This window comes from Amblyomma mixtum, chromosome 9, assembly GCF_055824585.1.
Source record: "Amblyomma mixtum isolate Tamu chromosome 9, ASM5582458v1, whole genome shotgun sequence".
Taxonomy (NCBI): domain Eukaryota; kingdom Metazoa; phylum Arthropoda; class Arachnida; order Ixodida; family Ixodidae; genus Amblyomma; species Amblyomma mixtum.
In genome coordinates this window covers 97,565,083-97,586,045 of record NC_143020.1, presented here as the reverse complement: position 1 = coordinate 97,586,045, position 20,963 = coordinate 97,565,083, and the positions used below count along the sequence as shown (strand labels likewise).

The following is a 20,963-nucleotide window of genomic DNA, read 5'->3' as shown; positions in this document are numbered from 1 at the left end:
AAATTACTGCCTGTTTGGATTGGGGCAGTCTTTAAGGGCCCAACGTTGTTTTCTAGATGCTTCTCTGACCTTGTCTCATCCTAAACTGTTTGCAGGGATCGTGGACAAAGGGGGATGGCTTCTGGAACTCTACCGGGAGTTGACTACTATCGGCTTGCGCGAATCCAGTCAGAGTAGCCCTGCCGTCATGGGTGCAAGCGCACGACAAGTCGACGGTGTCCTGTGTCGTCAAGCATGCGCCCGATTCTTTCCAGTAAGACTTGTCTCGAGGCTTTTGATTTGAAGTTTTCTACCCTTGCATCACAGGTCAAGGTAGGGTTCTGTCATTGTGAAATATTTTCAAATATCAGGCCATCACCTTCATCAGATGGATTACACTCCTTGAAGGACTGTGGATTGCACGCTCTCCCTATGCTCCCCATTTTATCCCTGTCCTGCGCTAGCCATGACCATCCTATCCCCAAAAAATATCAGATTGTATGATGATATATTTAATTCAGGCTTCGAATAAAGTAGAACTAATCAGCAACTTTGAATCTTTTCAAGATTTTTCTAAGTACATGAGAGAAGCCAACAGCCACAGAAACCAAGGAGCACAGGGGATTTTTTTTAATTAATTAATCTTTTTTTTTTGTGGTGTTGATCAAGTAAGAATATTACTGAATATGTTATCGCTTAAAGCTAATTGATTAGAAAAGCAGAAGAAAAAACAACCACGTGCCGCCGGTGGGATCCGAACCCACGACCTCCGAATTACGCGTCCGGTGCTCTACCTCTGAGCTATGGCGACGGCTGTCAATTCTTCTGCTTTCGGGGGTATTTATGTTTACAAACAACCTAACCTTGAGAGTGTTCATCAGCGCCACCCACGCTCGTAAGCGGCGGACGTGGAACGTCCTGAGTTACCGCTGGTGTGACGTAGAACGCCATCGAACGCCACCCACGCTTACGAGCGTGGGTGGCGCTGATGAACACTCTCCAGGTTAGGTTATTTGTAAACATAAATACCCCCGAATGCAGAAGGTTTGACAGCCGTCGCCGTAGCTCAGAGGTAGAGCACCGGACGCGTAATTCGGAGGTCGTGGGTTCGGATCCCACCGGCGGCATGTGGTTGTTTTTTCTTCTGCTTTTCTAATCAATTAGCTTTAAGCGACAACATATTCAGTAATATTCTTACTTGATCAACACCACAAAAAAAAAAGATTAATTAATTTAAAAAAAAATCCCCTGTGCCCCTTGGTTTCTGTGGCTGTTGGCTTCTCTCATATTTATAACGAGCCCCTCATTCCCCTTCCCTTGTTTGCTTAATTTCTAAGTACATGTGTGCCAAAAATCACACCTTTCCTTTCTGAGGGACAAAAGAAGCCTGCTTATTAGAGGTGGCAGCTAATTACGTAAACTGTATGTTAAATAAGCTGCATGGCGTATTGTAACTAGTGCCATAATTTGTTTGTTCTTTGACCGTCCCTTTTTCCATTTTTTATACAAGTGAGAAAACGTGACATGTTCCTATACATTATCCAGTACTTTTGAGGTATTTGTTTTCATTTACTGTAAAGGAAAGCGATGTCAGTGTATATAACGTGCTGTTGCGGTATAAAAAAAATATACTGCTGCCATTGAGAAGGGCTGCATTGTCTTCTGGAAGGAAAAAGCCTACTACAGGATGTTTTGACAACAACATTGCAGTTACCTTATTCTAACATGTTCTTGACTGCAGTGTGTACTTAGTTTTTTTGAGCAAGGAAAAAAAAAGAGAAGTATTCACTGGGAAGTTTTCTTTGAGGTCTATTTTAGAAAGCGTATTAGTCAGGCTTGTCTTCTGTACCACCATTATCCCACTACTGATTACAAAATATTAAGGCGAAAGCCTTTAATGTCTCATCGTTGTAAGCAGTAGCTGTCGACAGAAATGTCACGCTTTTCAGTTGGTCGAAACGGTCGTGACATCACAGTGCGCCAATTTCAAACCATGCAACCACTTGAAGGGATCATATAGTGATGCTCCAAGTAAGTGGGACTAAGCTTAGTCAATTGCTTAATTACCCAATTAGCCTAATTAACCTTTCTAGTCAGGCCATATAAATAAATAAAACCGAGTAGGAAATTGGTCGTGCTCGGGAATCGAACCCTGGTCTTCGGAGTGGGAGACGAGCATGCTATCCACTCCACCATGCCAGCTCGATGGTTTGGAATGAACAAAGGTGCGTCTAGTGAATATGGTGTCTTCGCTCACTGCCATCCTCCTCCCTTTCCTTCCGGCGAGGTTTAGGTGTCCACCGAGATATGAGAGACAGATACATTTCCTTTCCTCAAAAACCAATTTACCGATGAGAACCGAATGAGCGATGGCGTTCATGGACTCCTTGGCAGCGCTGCAAGACGCTGTCGCATTCCACTCCTAAAGGCGAAGCTTAAGCGTCATTAATTAGCAGTTAATTAGTAGTCAGGCATTAATCAGTAATTAACCATTAATTAGTGATTTGTCATCACTTGGTAATTAGTACTCAATTACATGTGACGTCTCTAGCACCACAGAAGCAGCGAAAGTGGTGCGGAAAACGCTTTCGCCTCTACGCACTTTAGACAGTCAAAGTGCCCCCTGAATTTTTAACTTTAGTCTGAGCGCATTTTAGAGGTTCAGTCATTAACTTCATGGTTAAAAAAATTAATTTGCACATCTTCAATGTTAGCAATCCATTGCTTGCCCAATATTTTTAGGAGGTAAAATTGTCATTTGAGAACTTTTATGCAGGATAAGCTGGAATTTTTACTGCATCAATGACAGCTCTCTATATTTATAAAAAAAAAAGTATCTGTTACACTTGTGATTAACTCCTATGCTTAGTTATTGTTCAGATTGATTTATGTGTTCTACTTTGTGTCCTGTCTTTCTTGCCAAATATGCAACTGGACTGTTCAGGATGGGCGAAAAGGTAATATTAGAGGTTTTACAAAGCGTGTGTCTATTGCCACAGTATCCCAACATGGTTCCTCCTCTTTTGTTTTTTAATTTCATTGCTAGCCGGACCCTTTCAGACATCGCTTGCCATTTCTATTTTTAAAAAATTATTTTCCACTTAAATAGCCCAAGCAGGCTCTAAGAAAGCTAATCAGATAGTAGTGACATGAAACATCAACTTTTAATTTCATACAGGCATGTAATAAAAAAGGACAGTGGGAAATTGTGTCAGCGAAACCACCAAAATTTGTTAAATATGCTCTCGAGGGATCGTGCAGTCAGAGCATGATTTCTTTTTTTTTTTTTCGAAGTGCACATGTTATCAGAAGCCTTAAATAAAATATTACAGGCTATGAAATCTTTCTGCATGAATGTGTCAAAAGGCATGCTGCCAAGCTGACTGTTATGAAAGATTTTTCCTACATTTGCTAACGCTAATGCAAAAAAAAAAGGCACCTTAGTTGTGATATAAAGCGGTTGAATTAACTTGAATGTAAGAAATCACTGCAAGGCGTGGCACATTCTCAGAAAAAGTGGGTTCATTATGGACAGAGTTGCACGCATAGGGGCTGAGAATTGAAATGCTGCTCAAGGTTGAGTGTTACACAATGTTAAGTATAGTAGCTGGCTGTTTGGGCAATAATAACGACGTAGCAACCTACGGATGTGGTAGAACGACTAGTTCTGCTGTCAAATGAAGATATTTAGTGTTGCTGTTATTAAGGGGGGACACTGGTCTTGAAAAAAAAAATTTTATTAATGAAGTCACAGTTACGAAATCTTCAGGGAATATGTTTTTGTTTTTTTTGTGTGTGTGCTGATTCTAAATATGTCATTTAATTTCATGTAAAACAATTCCTTGAGCACTTATGCACTCTTTATGCTAGTATTTTGCGGAGAGTTTTGAAGAAAATTTGCTGCGGGAAACTCACTGAAATGTGTGCCATCGGGTTCTCTTGACACCAAGGAATACAATAAGGGTGAAATTGTCTTCCTGCCTGTCATAGAACTTAAGTTATAGAGTTTTGAAGTTTTCGCTTCAGAAATGAGAAGGAAAGTGTGTATTCCTGTTTCTGAAGTGGCAGCTTCAGTACCCTATTACTCAAGTTCTATGAGAGCCAGGATGATAATTTTACCCTTATTGTATTCCTTGGTGTCAAGAGAACCCAGTGGCATACATTTCAGCGAGTTTCCTGCAGCAAATTTTCTTCAAAACTCTCCGCAAAATACTAGCATAAAGAGTGCATAAGTGCTCAAGGAATTGTTTTACATGAAATTAAATGACATATGTAGAATCAGCACACAAAAATACATGTGCCCTGAAAATTTCATAACTATGACTAAATTAATAAAATTTTCTTTTCAAGACCAGTGTCCCCCCTTAAGTACCACTTGATAAAAATTGCTAAAATAAGTGTCTTTTAGTAAGTGCCAAAAATTTAAAAAAATGCGGCTTCTCATGACGGTCCCACTTTTGCTTATCCAACAGTGAAATAACAGTGCTTACACTGATAGCATGCTTTTGTTTGGACATTAGCCTTGCTCTTGAAGCGAGGTTGTTTGATTGAGTTGTGTGGCATTTATCACTTTTCCTGATCGGTTTCACTCATGCTCTCTTTGTTTCCAGGACTTTGTACGGCTGGTTGGTGCGGAGTGTTTTGAAACCGAGTTGCTGCCCACATGGAAAGGGCTGTGCACTGATCCTGACATGTTTGTGCGGACTGCTATGTCGGAAGGGATCAGTCAGGTATGGGTTGCTCATATGTTTCGCTACTACAAAAGGGACGATGCAGGAGAAAAAGTTTGTTAAAGACAGACTGGCGAGTGGGTGAAGGACAACTATCTTGTATGCGTTCTTAGTAAAAATCGATTAAATGTGGCTCATTCTGGCTCTGTTTATGGTTATTCTACAGAGAAAAAAAATATTTATTGCTTATAAACTTTTAGCTCAAGTTGGAATAATTTTTTCCCACCGCTTGATTCAAGCTCACGACATTGATGACAACTGACAATAACGTGAAAACTGTGGACTCTGTGATCGCTGGCTGGAAGTGCTTGGTGGCATGATGGAGCCACGGAAATACCTGTACTTAATTTCTCAGCCTTTTCAAGCTTCTGAGAGCTGCGTTTACAGTGAAAGTAGCCTCTTTGCCATCAGTATGTGGTAATCTATCGATGCAGGCCAGCTTTAGGTTATCCGCAATGTCCCTATATTAATTTGAAAACTGTTTTACATTTGCAGTCACTTTCAGTGTGACAAAGAGTGCTATTTTAGAATTATTGGTCCGTGGATGAGCTCTAAATATATGCAAACTGTTCCAGTCTAAGAGTGAAGAAAAGCTGCTGGACGCCGGCATACACTGTAACACGAATAAACCCATGTGGGAGTAAGCTGTCGTCTAGCACACTCCTTTTCATGAAAAGGGGTGCATTTACTCCCTTTTTATGCCTTTCTGTTTAGAGCGTAGAGTCACTACGCTCGAGCATTTTTCATGGGGTTTTAGCAGTTGTACTGTTTCTCATCAGCTCATTCAGTATTCCAGGCCTCGACAGTGTGACATGCTGTCTCCAATAATGGGATGTTTTACTTTAGCTAGATTTCTTCATTCACTCCTTTAATACGTAGGAGTAATATTAGAGGCGTGAAGGGTATTAAATGAGAGAGGGTGCGCTACACAGAAGTTCTACTGAGTGCGTGATGAAATGATCTGTCAGTAGACCAAGTGAAGAACTTATGGCTAAGTAAGGCAGCTGCCTCCATCCATCTCTTCTGCAGGGCACTGCAGTGAGTTGCAAAATTTTTTATTTTTCAAAGAAGTGTATCGTAAATCTCCCGAGTTATGGCGCATCAAAGGACAAAGGACGGCAGACAAGAATTGGCACGCAATTCTTGTCCACCGTTACTTGACCTTTGATGCGCTATAACTCGGAAATATGAACAAAGTCTCTATGGCACTGATGTATCATCATCATGTCGTGTCACATGATGTATCTTCTTCAAAAACCCAATTACCCCCAGCTCAGTGACCCAACAGAATTTTGGCTATTTCGACGAGTCGCGTCCACTGGAGAGGTTGGTTTGCCTGCAAGCTTATCGAAAGCGGAGCGATTTGGGTGTGATGTACCCAGAATTTGTTGGGCCACAACGCCGAGAGTAACCGCATTTTCAAAATTGTAAAAACTGATATGGATATTACTTACGGTGGACTACACTCCTTTCGGTAATTAAGGAACCTAACAGTAATAGCTAAGAAGTTAACAATTCAATATTAGTGAACCAGCCTGCTAGTTAGCACATCCTAGCTGTATTATGATGTACCACACTGCAAACAATGCTATGCCAAAAAAGCGCCCTTCTAACTCAAAAAGCCGATTTCTAAAAATTGCAGAAAATCTTAGGTGAAATACCCAGTACATTGTGTATCGCAAACTGTATTGTGTATGCATTGTGGTAGATGCACTATAATTCTTATTTATTTATTTATTCTTCAAAGGTCCACAACGGACATTACGAGAGGGATGGGCTGACAAAGTGGTAATATTTCGGATATCGATGATCTTCAACAGCAGATTTGGAGTGAACGGGATTGACGATGGTCGCCACTTCGAATGGAAGGCCATTCCAGTCGTTGGCGGTTCTAAGGAAGAAAGGCTGCTGATACGTTACAGTGCGAAATTGCTCCATGAACTCTCCCCATTAGTCTATTTTTCGCTTGCAACCATGATGAACCGTTTTTTTTTTTAAGGCAAGAGCCTTTATTGCCTCATCGTTGTTGACAGAAGGTTGTCAGCAGAGGTGTCGCGCTTTTCGGTTGGTCGAAATGGTTATGACGTCAGAGTGCGCGGGTTCGAAGTAATCAGGTCACCCACGGATGCCTGACGCCCCCTTCTGGAGCAGACGACAACTAATAAAATAGTTGTCATCTGCTCCGACAGGGGGCGTACGGCGTCCGTGGGTGACCACATTACATACCTCATTACTGCGAACAGAGCCATGGATGCAACCGAACTCATTGAAGCAGAGAGAGAGTCGTGCAAAAGAAGCAGTCAAAGTGTGGAGTTGTAATGTGTAGTCAAATAAAGCACTAGTACAGCACGAACAGTCTCGCAGTCAGTGCCAAACAGTGCGCCAGGAAAGGCTTTCGCCTTGCAGCACTTTAGAGAGCCAAATTGCCCCTGAATTTTTTGTTAATTGTTTTTATTTGGATGAAGGCAGCGGAAGAAAGGATGGAATACTTGCACGTGCAGGTGGTAACGTTGCTCAGCGGCCGGGGCATCGTCGGCTGGCCGCGCCTGCTACTCACCGAGGCTTGCGAGTTGCTCGCGGAAGGCCTGCTGGCGGATGGCCTTTCAACCATTGCGCAGGCTCTGTTGCCTCTCCGTGCTTGCTGCATCTCATCGTGTCGGGCTGGCTGTGACAGCTGCTGCACAGTGAGCTGAATTCACCTTCATTGCGTTGTCAAACCAGTCCTTTTATTCCTGAAGCTGAGTCAAACCGTGTGTTTTTTTGTGACGGTTTCAAACCCATTTGCTGGCATACAATAAACCAGCAGTCACTGCAGTAGCTTGAATGCCAACGTCCTGAAAAGTCTTGAAAAAATTATGCACAGATGTGTAGCACGTAGTAGTAGCATCCTAATGATGACACGCGTTTTAGAAAGTGGTACAAAGCTGCCGCTGTGGTTCAGTGGTTATGGTGCTTGGCTGCTGACGCGAAAGACGCGGGTTCGATACCGGCCGCAGCGGTCGGATTTCAGTGGAGGCAAAATTCTAGAGGCCCGTGTACTGTGCGATGTCAGTGCACGTTAAAGAACCCCAGGTGGTCGAAATTTCCGGGGCCCTCCACTATGGCATCTCTCATAGCCTGAGTCACTTTGGGATGTTAAACTCCATGAACCGTAAGCCATAGAAAGTGGTACAAAACTCTTGTCCTTTTTTTTTTAAGGTGGCGACAATCAATAACTTACCCCATGCAAGGTGCCTTCCTCTTTCCAATATTTTTCACAGCTTGCATGCAGCCTCTTCCCGGTGAGCAAAAGCAAACTGTGCTAATTTTCAAACTCGTTTTCACCCATGAGGAAGTCCTCAAAGACTTTTTCTGACATCTAGTGAGCTTTTAGACAAATTAGGCTGCAAAAATACGAGCAGCTCTGTGTAAGATTTGGGCACCACTGAGCTGCAGTGCATGCTAAAGATTTCATTTCAAATAACCACTTATGGATGCAGGCTTCTGCAATGTGAAAAGTTTCCACATGAGAATGATTTTCGCTGTTATTTTTTTCACTGAAGTTGAAAGTATCTTGTGGTAATTATTCGTTCAGAAGAAAACTGTCTATCATAAAGGGAAAAAAATGTTCTTGTCTCCCATGCTTGTAATCATTGTCCAAATTTTATTGCATGTTGCTTTTCATATTTCTACTACCTGTACAAGACCCTACGGAAGTACGGATAGCACAACTAAGGGCAGCTTTATTTTTGGGGTGGTGCGGCGGGGTATATGGGGCTTAACACCCCGAAGCAGGGCATGACGGACGCTGTAATGCAGGACTCTGATGGATTAATGTAGACCAGATGTATTAATGGATTAATGTAGACCCCAGATAGATTAACGTTGATCATCTGGGGTTCTTTAACGTGCGCTAACATCCCACAGCGCACAGGAATTTTTGCATTTCGCATACATCGAAATTCAATCACCGCAGCCAGGATTCGATCCCACAACCTGCGAGGTTTTCGATAGGAAGATAAATATGTTTTCCTCCCTTAGCCGTGGCTGACTGGGCCACACTGTAAGGGAACAAAGGAATGACGCTGGCTAGCATGGAATGGCATTTATTGCTACAACAATATCGCTACCTAGCAACAAAATACGCTAAAGAATCTAAGTCGTTCGACTCTCTAGCAGGGTTACGAGCGAATGCTCACCCAGGCTTGGGCAGGGGAGTAGCTCCGAGGCCGAACTGGCCGAGCTCACGGCAAAATGTTCCCGTGAGACCTCTACCCGCTGGCAGAGCACCGCATCCAAACGTCTCCATGCGACGAGTTCCCAAACCGCATCAAACACGCCATCCATATCGCAGCGATGCAGGCGCCCTTCCTTGTTAGTTAATGCAACTAGAAAGAACTCATCACCAGGAACCAAATCAAAGGGTACAGAACGGGGCGAGTCTCCACAAACCTTGAGATCAGTAGCTGAATGCAAAAGCCTCTGAGGCGTAGTACAGGAGGCCCTTGGGCCGAGCCAGCGTAGCACTGAATGGTTCGGTTCATTTTATTTAGTTAAGCCTTCCTGTTTGGTGGTGTTTTAGGAGGGCCAGCTGGTTCAACTGGTGTCCAGTGCGGAGGCCTGCGTGGAGCATCTGGGCCTGAGGTGGCGTCAAGAAGCGGCCGTCTGGAAGGCGCTTGGCTGCCTCGCGGGTCCTCTCCTTCCACACAGCCTGCAGGAACAGATCACTCAACGCCTGCTGCAGCGGACTCAGGCAGCGGTCAGTGTCTGCCGAATGCCGTGCCAATTTGAAAATTATAGACATTGTGCTGCGATCTTCTCTGCTTCCTTTTAGTTCTTGAGACTATGCATTCTGTTTGAGAAATGTGTGGCATCACATTCTTCACTCGCTCACTCTCTGTTTTATCTTTCCTCTATTGTGTGAGCTCGTTGTAGCTGCCCATCAATTCAATTACGGGATCGAGTTGATCAAGTGGCTCACTAGTTGTGACGGGCAAGTTGCATACAAGTTGGCCAAGTTGTGAAGAACTTGTGCACAACAACTTCTGTAATGTAGGTTGTGGACAAGTTGGCCTAAATTAGGTACCTTGTTCCGGCAACAATAGGCTAGCTGTTGTGTAGGTTGTGGACAAGTTCATTAGGCCTAAATAGGCCACCTTGTTCCGGCAACAATGGGCTAGCAGTGTGCATAGCAGGCAGCAGATTGTGCAACTAGTTGCACTACGAGTTTAAACTGACAAGTTGGCCAAGTTCGGACAAGTGAGCCTAAATAGGTCACTTGTCGACTACCTAAAAAGAGGACTTCGGAAACTTGGGCCGACGCGTGTGTTTTTGCAGGGACCACTACCCTGTCGCATAGCCGCTGTCCAGAGCCTGCTGGCCTTTCTTCAACGCAGCCCCAGTGGCCTGGAAGAATTGATCAAGGACATCATTCAAGGTCAGCATTGCAACAAGGCTGCACCCTAGTCTTTCTTCTGGGATATGATTTCCAAATGCGAAAGTGGATGCCCAAGATTTCATTGCGGTTTGGTTTGAGGAGGGGGGGTGGAAGGCCCCTGTCAGTGGTTTTGAACTACAAATTACTAATTAGAAAAAAATTCAGGGGGCACTTTGTTGACCTAAAGTGCGGTGAGGTGAAAGCCTTTAGCCCGGTGTTGCTGTTTTTCGAGTCTTAAATGCCGGAGACACACTGGAGGGCGTTTGGGAGGCATCCATCTGATTCGACGCCTTTCTGCAAACACTCTCCAGCGTCCTAGACAAGGAGAACTACATACGCGTTGGCAGGAAGTAGCGTAGCCATTAGCATGCTCGGCTGCGGAACGGAAGGGTGGTGGTTCGAATCCCATCGTGCACAAAGATTTTTTTTCATGGTCTGACTAGAAAAAGCGTGACACCTCTGCTGACAACCTTCTGACGACAACCTTCGGTCGACAGCCTTCTGACGACAACAATGAGGCATTAGATGCTTTTGCCTTAAAATGCTCATGCCTAGAGTAAGCACATACATGCAGTTAACTTTTGTAAATCCAAACTCACTGGTTTTTTCATTTAGACTCACTCTTGGGTCCTGTCACTATCAAGCATATAGAAAGGCTCCCCGTGATTTTGAGCTGTGCACAATTTAAACAAATTTTAGGTCCGTATTGAGTTTTAGTCATTGCGAGTCATCTGTAATTTAATATTCTGGTGGAAATGCATAGGGAGACACTTGGAACATAGTGCCTTCTATGATGCTATGTAGTACGTTTGATTCAGGAATGTAACCAGTATACGTGTATAGTATTTGATTGGCTGATAGTGTCTGTCAAGGCCTTGTGATTCACTCGAGCTGGGAATGAGAATGATTCTGGCTTAATCGATTGCCTGATGAAATTTTGTGATGAGGTTGTGTGCAAAGTCGGCCAAGCCGCTTGGGGAAACAGTTGATTTGCTTATTTTATTAGCTGGTAATTGACAACGTGAGGTGCTGTGGTTTCATGGAGCTAGGAATGGCACGCGAGATTTGCTGACTGAAATTGACTGACATGGTGACGTAACAACTGGTGACGTTCCTTGCGTGGTGCGTGCAGATTTGGCACTGGGACGGAGCTGTCGCAGCCGGCTCATGTTCATCCAGCTGTGCTCCGCCACGGAAGACATTCGTGCGCTGGCGCAATGGCGTCTCCTGCAACACCTACACCGGCTGGCTGGTGAGGAAGGGCGCGCGGAGTCAGTGTGTGTTTTGAGCGGACCGATGATCGGAAAATAATCTCAACATTGTGTGATCTATGATTTCATAGAAAAAGGATACATAGATTATACGGTGCCTCATTGTATGTAACATCTGCAAAACAAGATTGACTGACATATTAAAATACTATCCAAGATTGATGAATGTATGACTGGAACATTGTCAAATGATTGCCTGTTCTCAGTGGAAAATTTCTGTAATGAATACTACAATACCACATCACCTGTGATACCCCTGTAATGGGCCTTCAAGGTATAAATAAATAAATAATCGAATGAATAAATTAGTCAGTAAACAATTGAATTGAAATATCTCCGATATTCCTGAGAGGGCTCTGTAATTTTTATTTCACCCGAAGCTAGGCTTTTTAGTTGCTCTCTCAGTGTGGTAAAAAAAAAAAAAACGCGAGGCTGATTTTAAACAGCAAGCCAAGTTGGCATATACTGACAGGTGGTCTTAGGTTTCATATTCTTAGAGTAACTGCAATCTCATTTCAGTTAAAAGATTGTTTTCTATATTGTGCTGCACACTACCACATATAAACGATGTAGTCGGCAGGTTTTCGTCAGCAAAGATACGGTATGGAGGTCTTCTAGCCTAACTTCATGAATGCCTCCTTTTGCATTAAAGGTGCACTGAAGAGGATTCTGAACTTATCTTTTTGCCTCGGGAACTCAGTCTACATGTTCCTAGCATTCTTAGAAACAGTGACTTATTGCCCTGTGTGGCCGATTTCCCCAATTAAAACGAATTAACGTCCGTCTCCCGCCTTTTTTTTTTTAATTCTGCCTCGTACGGTGGGCGGAGTCGACCAACGCGTGGAGCGCCTTTCACCCAGTCCCGTGGAGGCTTTGCTTTCGCTTTATTTTGTTTTCTAGGTTTCCATGAATAAATAGTTTCATTCGCAGATAATATAGCCGCAAAATAAGCCCAAAGAAATAAAAATACACGCGGACTGTTTGCTACTACGGACTACTACGTATTACTCCGCCGATGGCAGAGCGGCAAGCCGCCACGGGACTGGGTGAAAGGCGCTCCCCGCGTTGGTCGACTCCGCCCACCGTACGAGGCAGAATTAAAAAAAAAAAAGGCGGGAGCCGGACGTTAATTCGATTTAATTGGGGAAATTGGCCACACAGGGCAGTAAATCGCAGTTTCTAAGAAAGCTCGGAACGTATAGATTGAGTTCCCGCGGCAAAAAGACAAGTTCAAATTCCTCTTCAGTGCACCTTTAAGGTTGAGTGCTCAAAGAACAGTATATTGTAGTACTTGAAAGTTCTCGCACAATGCGTAGCTTGGATGCACCATTTTGTTGTTTATTCCCACGGATTGTTTCATCAACACTCTCTTTGCATTCACATTTGCAGCTGAGGACCCGGTGGAGAGCGTCCGTCGTGAGGCAAGTCGCTGCCTTGCACAGCTGGAGTCCATCAGGAAAGCCGAACAACGCGTTATCACCTCTCCCCTGACTGGAAAAGACAGGTTTGAGGTGCGAGACACTTGTCTAGCATAGTTCCAGTTTCTTTGAGAGATGTGCAAAATAGACACGCAATAAAAATGCTAACATGATTTAGGTGTGGTAATATACCTTAGACCATAGACTGAAATAACCTGCCATCACACATAGGTACTGGGGTTAACTTAACAATCTTTTCAGCATTCGTTGGAGCAAACCATGGACTTACAGATTTTCTATTTTTGTTGTATTACAGTCGACGACCGATTTTTCGGACTCTCTAGGGACCGCGAAAACGACCGAAAAATCGGGCAGTCCGGAAAATCGAATTTCACCGAAAAAATCACGAACTTATTATCACTATGCCGGAGAAAGCGGCCAATTGTATTGCACACATTCTAAAGCTCCTCATGACTATATTTCGCTGCGCGAAATACCGTATAAACGCGTATAAGGGCCGCACTTTTTTTTTTCCAGATTCGAGGGCCAATTTTCGGGGTGCGGCCCATACACGCGATATGCGGAAAAAATATGTTTTTTTAAGTAAAAACACACCAACCAGGGAATGAGCGACATTTATTCTACGTTCAATCGTCACTCGCGAAGTATTTAGACTCCTGAGCTGGTGCTGCGCTCTGGTGCACGCTCATGCCAAAAGAAGCCGCGCAGCATGTCCGCTGTCAACGCGTAGCCGTTGTTCCGAAATTCCATCATATAGAGGAGCAGCTCTTCTTCCAGTTCAGGAAACTCGCACGGCTTGACTCGGAAAGCACGCTTTTTGCAGCTTGTGTTTCTCTTTTGGTTGCACCATCATCGGACGCACTTCTCGGCCACGTCGAAATTCCCGCCCGCCGCACGCTTACCGACCGCGTTCGAGAGCTAACTCCCAGCTGTGTAGCTTAAGGTGCTTGCTAACGCGCTAAAACTGTGAAGCTCGGCAGCAGCACGCGAAAGCCACTATCACGGCGAACGCGCTAACACGCATGCTAACACGCCACGAAAGGCTGGAGCTGGCGATACTGATGCCGATGTGAACAGCGGAAAATCGCGACCGAGAAAAATGTTGATGATAATGATCACGGCGCCATCCATAGACGGCACTTGGAAGCTCCGGTGCGCGCGTGTGGCCTCCGCGAACGGCGCAGCGCCGGAGCAGATCGCGGCCGCGATAAGATCCGGCGGCGCGCCCGAAGCGCGCTTCGATCGCGGAGGCCACGGCGTGCGCGTAGCCTCCGCGATCGTATTCGCGTTCCGCGTTCGGAACTAAAGACTCGGCACAGATGAGTTCCGTGAACTCAGACTACGGTTCAAGTTCGTGCGGCGGAAAACATTCAAGGACAGTACGAATTCGAAAACACGCGAGCGCAATGTGCCGACTCGCGCAGAATTTCAGCGTCGCAAGAGGCTCCCTTTAAGCTTGAATTTCGTTTTGTTTGGTCAAGTTTTCGATATCTCCTGCAGTCTGAATTAATGAGGTTCCACTGTACACATTATATGGCGGCTTGGGTACTGGCGGCGAGTGCGAACGAGGTCCGAAAAATCGAGTAGTCAGTTGCGGTGCGTCCGAAATTTCAAGCGCTCTTACACATTGGCTCTATGGGCCATGTCGCGGTGCCGCGAAAAAGTCCGAATAATCAAGCATGTCCGAAAAATCAGGCGTCCGAATTTTCGGTCGTCGACTTTGTATTTACTGAGTATTTTATTCTGCGTTGTTTGTTGTTTTATTTGTGTACATTACTAGCTTTATTTCATACTTCATTATTACATGTATTTTATTTCAAGTGCCTGTGCTGTATTTTCATGCTTGTATCCCCCCCCCCCCCCCATCATGTAATACCCTCGCACGAGGGCCCTTAAGGGTATTGTAAATAAATAAATAAATAAAATAAACTGAACTGCTAAGGAATACTTCTCGAATCGTTACATATCCAAATGATACAGCTAGGGCAAAATTAACTCTTCTCTCGGAACACTCCTGGCAACTTAAGCACACAGTTTAAACGAATGCTAAGAATAAATTTACGTTGGCCAGTATTAATAAAGTACTTCTTTCTAATGATAAACGGGCTACGTTCACTGAAAATGGAGCTGTATAAAATGTATAAAATAGCTGTATGAAATAGCTGTATAAAATAGCTGTATAAAATGTATATAAGAGGTGTATAAAATAAAGGGGCTGTATAAAATAAAGCTGAAAATGCATTGAGACAGCTCTTTGTGCACGGATCCTTGAGGCTAAGCTTCACCGCTATTGGCGATGAAGGTGATCACGGAGTCCGTTTTGGTCTTATGAATGGAATGGCGAGAGAATTTTGAAATCCCGTTTTCTCAACAATAATTGTGTCTTTTGGTGCCGGACAAGCATCGACGCAGTCAGAAGGAGCCTGAGAGTCGAACTTTACAAGAACGAAAGCTGAGTATTGTTGTCCGTAGTTAGTGTCTCTTTAAGACTGATAGCTAAGTGGTCTCAAGATTTCAGTCCCACATGTTTTAAACCCAGCCATGCCTTACTTGTCGTCAGAGCCCTGATGCAAGAGCCAAGCTGACTCCGAAATGTTACTTTCTCTTCGCAGATCATCGGATTTGGTTGGCATTTTCTTTCTTCTGTTCTACATTTAGGGTTTAAAAAGAATTCCTGGTCCTTGCAGGGTGCCAGTCCGGGTGTATGCTGTGGAACCTGGCCGGTGCGCCACCGCTCTTCACGGCTGCCAGTCAGTGTGCAGCATTTCCAAACAGGCAAGTCGGGACGTTTGTACCGGTGTTGGCCAATGAAAGACCATGCAGTGGGCTTCCTTTGAGGCAGACTGTGTTAAGCTCAATAATCTGATAAGCTGAACTGTTCGGCGATGCTTTCTTGAAGCATAATACAAAAGACACAAGTCTGACTTTTGATAGCCGTACTTTTATCTTTACACATGAATCTAATGCATAAATTTTAATGCATTGTTTAACACAAACTCTTTTAGCATCATTTTCCATGTTGTGTCATAATTTCAAGCGTATTTTCATTTTTGCGACTCATTTCACGTCATTTTCTGCTAATTCTTTGATAATTTGCCATTCTGATAATGTACAGATTTTTTTTTTCGTCAGTCCCAAGAGTTCAGAATAGGGACCCTGTATTGTACAAAAATATGAAATTATGTTTCTACAATGTGCTGAAAACTGAGTTGTTCGTAGTGCACAGGTGCAGGGCATAGTGTGACTGGTTGAGGTTATGATAGCACATTCGTTAACGAAAGTTTAGCCTTGCTCTGCCCTTCTGTGTCCATGGTTTTTGTCTGAGTGCATGGCTAATTACCACAGAACCACTGTTTGTAAGACCCGTGGCAGGAAAAATGTGTATTAACAAAACAAAACTCGCGCAAGAGTATGATCAAAATCAGTGTGCTTAGAAAAGACTTTTTTCTTTCCTTTGGCTTAACAGGGAAACAGGAGAAAACTCCGTCATCACCACACCTACACAATGCAAGGTAAGCATGATAGTGAGACGGACCATTTATTCACTTTTAACTGTGTTATTTTCTTGTAAAGCTAAGGAGGAATTAAATTTGCCACGTTGGTCTTTCAAGTAGTCCAAGGTCTCAGCAGGAGAAATTTGATTTCTATTATTCATCTCTCTTGGCATTCAACAATATTACACGGCGCTCGGATGTTGCTACTTATTTAACGAGACTTGCCTGCTTGGAGTTGTAGTAATTAAAAAGTGAAATTCATGTTTTATTTCTCCCCTAACAGAATAAGTTTGTAAAAAGCTTATTTGCTCCTGCCTTTTGTGCACAATAAGTTTAATCCTGTGACAATTGAATGTCAACGCCTTACCTCCGCACCAGTTACAGTCAGAGTTTCAGCAGGTGATGAAGTTGACACATTGTGCGTTCAGTTTGTTTTTAAACATTTGTCAAACCCAAACTACGTGGTTAATTATAATGCAGTGCCCCTTGTTTTGAGGGAGTATGTTTTTTGTAGCTTATTAGCTTTCTTTAACAGTGCCACTCCTATAAGTTGGGGGCTGGGGCATTTTGTTGGACAAAACATGACACTTTATCATAGGATGGTTGCATCAATGTAAGTATAGCGATACATAACACGAACAGTAAGTGTTCTCATACCTACTACTGATAGGTTTACCTAGTGTGACACTGTTCCATATAGTGAAGAGCATGTCTACTATATTTCTTTTATTTCTGTGGCCAACACTTTTTGCGCTCAATTTTCGGGGTTCTGAACAGGGTACTTCAGCAACCTGGCAGACTGGCCGCACGTAGTGGCACATCGAGCCGCATCCCAGTCCTGGACTGCGCCTACAGGTACTCTTTATGGCTTTAATGTCCTTAGTGGCTCACGTGTCTTTTATGCTTCCATGCCTCTTTAGGGCCTGGTTTGGTTGTTGTCTTGTGGAAAAATCTCTTTTGTGCCATTTCGGACATTGTTGATTGTTTCTTGGTGAGTGAATGCTGCACCGTATCCCCCGCAAACTTCTTAATCTCATCCGCCCACCTAACTTTCTGCCGTCCCCTGCTACGTTTGCTTTCTCTTGGAATCCACTCCGTTACCCTTAAGGACCAGCGGTTATCTTGCCTTCGCATTACACGCCCTGCCCAAGCCCAATTCTTCCTCTTGATTTCAACTAAGATGTCATTAACCCGCGTTTGTTCCCTCACCCACTCCGCCCTCTTCTGATCTCTTAACGTTACACCTGACAAAGGACAGGGTTAATTGGAGTGACATGGGAGAGGCCTTTGCCCTGCAGTGGGTGTAGTCAGGCTGATAATGATGATGATGATGAATGCTGCACTCATATTTCGGTGTGTCTGGTGACGACATTCTTTGCAGTGGCTTTTTCTGTTTATCACTGTTTCTTGCACAAAATTGGACAGAGGTCACCCTGTTGTGGTCCGTTCTGCTCTGTGACTCATTTGCAGCTTCAGTACCTGCCTGGTTCATCGGAAGCTCAATCTTAAAAGTGCTGGTGTACTACCAAGCGAGCTAACCGGTATCCCCATCTGGCGAGAAAAAATGGAGCATTGCAGCTCAGTATAACTGGGAAATGCTAGCCTACATTTGAGAGCCAGAATTTTTTGTGTGGCTTTAACTTGTTATACCGAGCGGTTTTTATCTTTAACTGAGAAATTAACGTAGTCATGTATGTGGTAGGCACATAATTAGACAAGTGTGAGTAGGTGAAGTCGGTAATAGGACTAATTATTTGTACATTCACTGGTAGATTTTCTTTGATGGGGTGCTAGTTATAATGTCTCCAATTGTAGTTGACTTCACTGTTCTTTGGCGCTTCCTTGTGCACTAAACTACCCATTAAAGAGGTTGCCAGCTTTTGCAACTAGACACTGCAATTCACAAATTGTCTCTCGTCTTACCATATGCAGTTAATATGACCAAGAGATTTTGTCTGCATCAGGTTATTGGGTAAGTACTAACTGTCCCTCAATGCATACTTTACCCTGCTCCTCAAGGGAATGGGTGTGGAGAGGGTGTCGGCCAACCTTGACATCTCATTGTCTCATGAATAGGTCACCGGCAGTGGGTCACGCTGTAAAAACAGTAAGCTGGGTCACTTGTATTACCATTGCCACATCATTTGTCCATCGGAATGTGGCTGTCAGCTGCAAGGCTACTAGCGCCATCTTGTGAAGCATTAGTTAACTATGGTGTGTCAACTGTAACTTCAGTTGCAGCATTTTGATATCTTTGAGTGGGCAGCGGACAATTATGACTGCATTAAAGGTTATATCTTTGGTGCGCACTTTGGGTCAGGAAATCACCAGAGTGCAGTCACTTGGAGTGCACATTGTTACTCCTTTCACAACCTTACTTGACCATATCTCCACCAGATGTCGCCACCTGCGCTGCAGCTGAGGACCTCTGGTGGCATTGTGGTGAAACAGATGCCTGCATGACACTTAGTCTGGCATTGCGTCCATGCAGGTGCAAGAGGCAACTCGCAGAATCCGTCAGCAAAGAAGATCCAAGTTGAAGCCTCAAGTTGATGGCTGTGTGTGTGTGTGTGCAGTGTTTTTCTTTGTTTTTGTTTTGGTTAGTGCTTATTTGGACAAGCAGGTTTGGTGTGTGTCAACTCATGGCCTTCGTGGTAGAGCGCTTGTGGCGAAAAGCTGTTTCAAGCAAAGGACTGCCCTGTGTGTGACATTTGTAACGTGCCTTTAACAGTGCCCTCGAGGACACTACAGTTCCGGTGATACCACCTTTGTGCTGAATGGGAAGAAACTCTCGGAATTTTTCTCCTCTCCCGGTGCCAAGAAGTGCTGAAAAAGCTGTTGACTCACCCTCATGTTCATACGTTCGAGGCTTAGTTTAAAAATGTGATTTTCATTAATGATATGATCTGATGAACAAAATTGCAATTTTCTGCCAGATACTATCTGCAATGCAAAATGCTTTCTTTATGTAAGAAAAGACTTGGCTTCTCGAAATAGTTTGCTACCTTCGCAGAACCCCATCACACTAGGTTTCAAGTCTGCAGAAACAGCAAAGCTAAGACTGAAAAAATGCTCAGGTTTTTGCAAGGGCAATGTCATGTGCAGTTGAAATGTGCTGGGAAGCCACATTGTGTACAGGCTTACATGTTAAGCAACACTCATGAAGTCACGTACAGTACTGTCCAGCTTAAAAGGGAACGCCCTTAGCATTTAAGCAGTGATTACTCACAAAATTGAGATTAGACCAAGTTTTCTGGTCTGAAATGCTAGTTCTGTTTCATGTACAGGACTGTCCATCTTAAAAGGGAACACCGTAGTACATTTAAACCAGTGATACTAACAAATTTTTTAGTTTAGACCAAACTTGCCGTAGCCAAAAAGTTTTGTGTTTTGTTTCTCTACAGCACTGTTCAGTTAAGAAAGGAACACCTTTGTAACATTAGATTGATTGTTTATCGCAAATTTTAAGGATAGACAAGCCATGATGGTCTTAAATATAGTTCTGTTGTTGAAGAAATGAGCCTTGTCAAGCCAAGGATGTTTTCGACGCATTTACCACGCATTATTTTTTCCTTGTAAAACCAGACAGTATTAGTAAAGTCTCTCACTATGGCATTTAATGTGTTAGGGGGCAGTCTGGACGTTCATGGCATTGTAGCCTTCCTCAGGAATATTGTTTTCTTTAGTCTTTTAGCGTGTGCAATATACGTTGGTGCTTGAAAGTAGCTGTACTCCGGAAGTGCCTTGTTCTGTAAAAGACTGTTGCAGTAGTTGTTGACATCAGCCCCAAATGAAATTGGGCTGTTTTTTGTTGAAATGTGTGTGTTCGCACTTTTTTTTAGCAACAATAGTTGCAGAGTTACTCTGCAATCATTCCTTCTACAAATAAAAAACTTTTACCTTCCAACTTGCTGATTATTCTGCCTTCACGTTGAACGGGAAAGGGACCTTGAAGATAAATGCAGGCCACAGTGACTCGGTGGTTATGGTGCTCGGCTGCTAACTCGAAAGACGTGGGTTAGAGCCCGGCTGTGGCGGTCACATTTCAATAGAGGTGAAATGCTAGAGGCCCATATACTGTCCGATTTCGGTGTATGTTAAGAACCCAAGGTGGCCGAAATTATTCGGAGCCGTCCACTACGGTGTCCCTTGTAGCTTGAGTTGTTTTGGGACGTTAAACATCATAAGCCCCATTAACCCTGCCATTTCAGTAATGTTACCTTTTGCCGACAAGGTTAAATATACACATTGATCACATACAACTAGGGAGCCTTTTTCATACTGGTTGAGAGAGAAATTCAAAATGGGACCTTGTTGTAATGAAGTTCCCTTCGATGAAATAGTAGGACATACCTCAGTGCTGTGATGGGTGGCTCAATCACACTCGCAGCCACTCGCACTCATACTCATGTCCACTCACAATCATGACCTCGCACTCGCAACCACTCACTTGCACTCACAGCCAATCACTCACATTCACACTTATGGCCTCTCGCACTCATGTCCACTCGCAAACGCTCACTCACACTCATGACCACTCACAACCACTCATTCACGCAACCATTCACTTACGCACATGTCCACTCACTAATCAATGTTCACTCACCCCTAGCATAGCCTGTATCGCACAGAAG

General features: G+C 43.8%; 1 protein-coding gene across 4 annotated transcripts in view; it reads left to right on the top strand.

Annotated features, from left to right (window-relative positions):
• LOC149330265 (serine/threonine-protein phosphatase 4 regulatory subunit 4-like) overlaps positions 1-19,522 on the top strand; it is a 34,503-nt gene extending 14,981 nt beyond the window's left edge. For 3 of the 4 annotated variants that reach the window (XM_089560867.1, XM_089560868.1, XM_089560865.1), the window contains 11 exons: positions 96-253; positions 4,590-4,709; positions 7,211-7,393; positions 9,271-9,447; positions 10,026-10,125; positions 11,258-11,377; positions 12,786-12,907; positions 15,523-15,610; positions 16,302-16,347; positions 17,107-17,184; positions 18,821-19,522. In XM_089560867.1, coding sequence (XP_089416993.1) covers positions 96-253; positions 4,590-4,709; positions 7,211-7,393; positions 9,271-9,447; positions 10,026-10,125; positions 11,258-11,377; positions 12,786-12,907; positions 15,523-15,610; positions 16,302-16,347; positions 17,107-17,184; positions 18,821-18,869 — 1,241 coding nt within the window. In that variant the 3' untranslated portion in view covers positions 18,870-19,522. Of the gene's footprint in view, positions 1-95; positions 254-4,589; positions 4,710-7,210; positions 7,394-9,270; positions 9,448-10,025; positions 10,126-11,257; positions 11,378-12,785; positions 12,908-15,522; positions 15,611-16,301; positions 16,348-17,106; positions 17,185-18,261; positions 18,302-18,820 lie in introns of all 4 variants that reach the window. The other variant, XM_089560866.1, reaches the window with a different exon arrangement.
• The last annotated feature ends 1,441 nt before the right edge of the window (positions 19,523-20,963 follow it).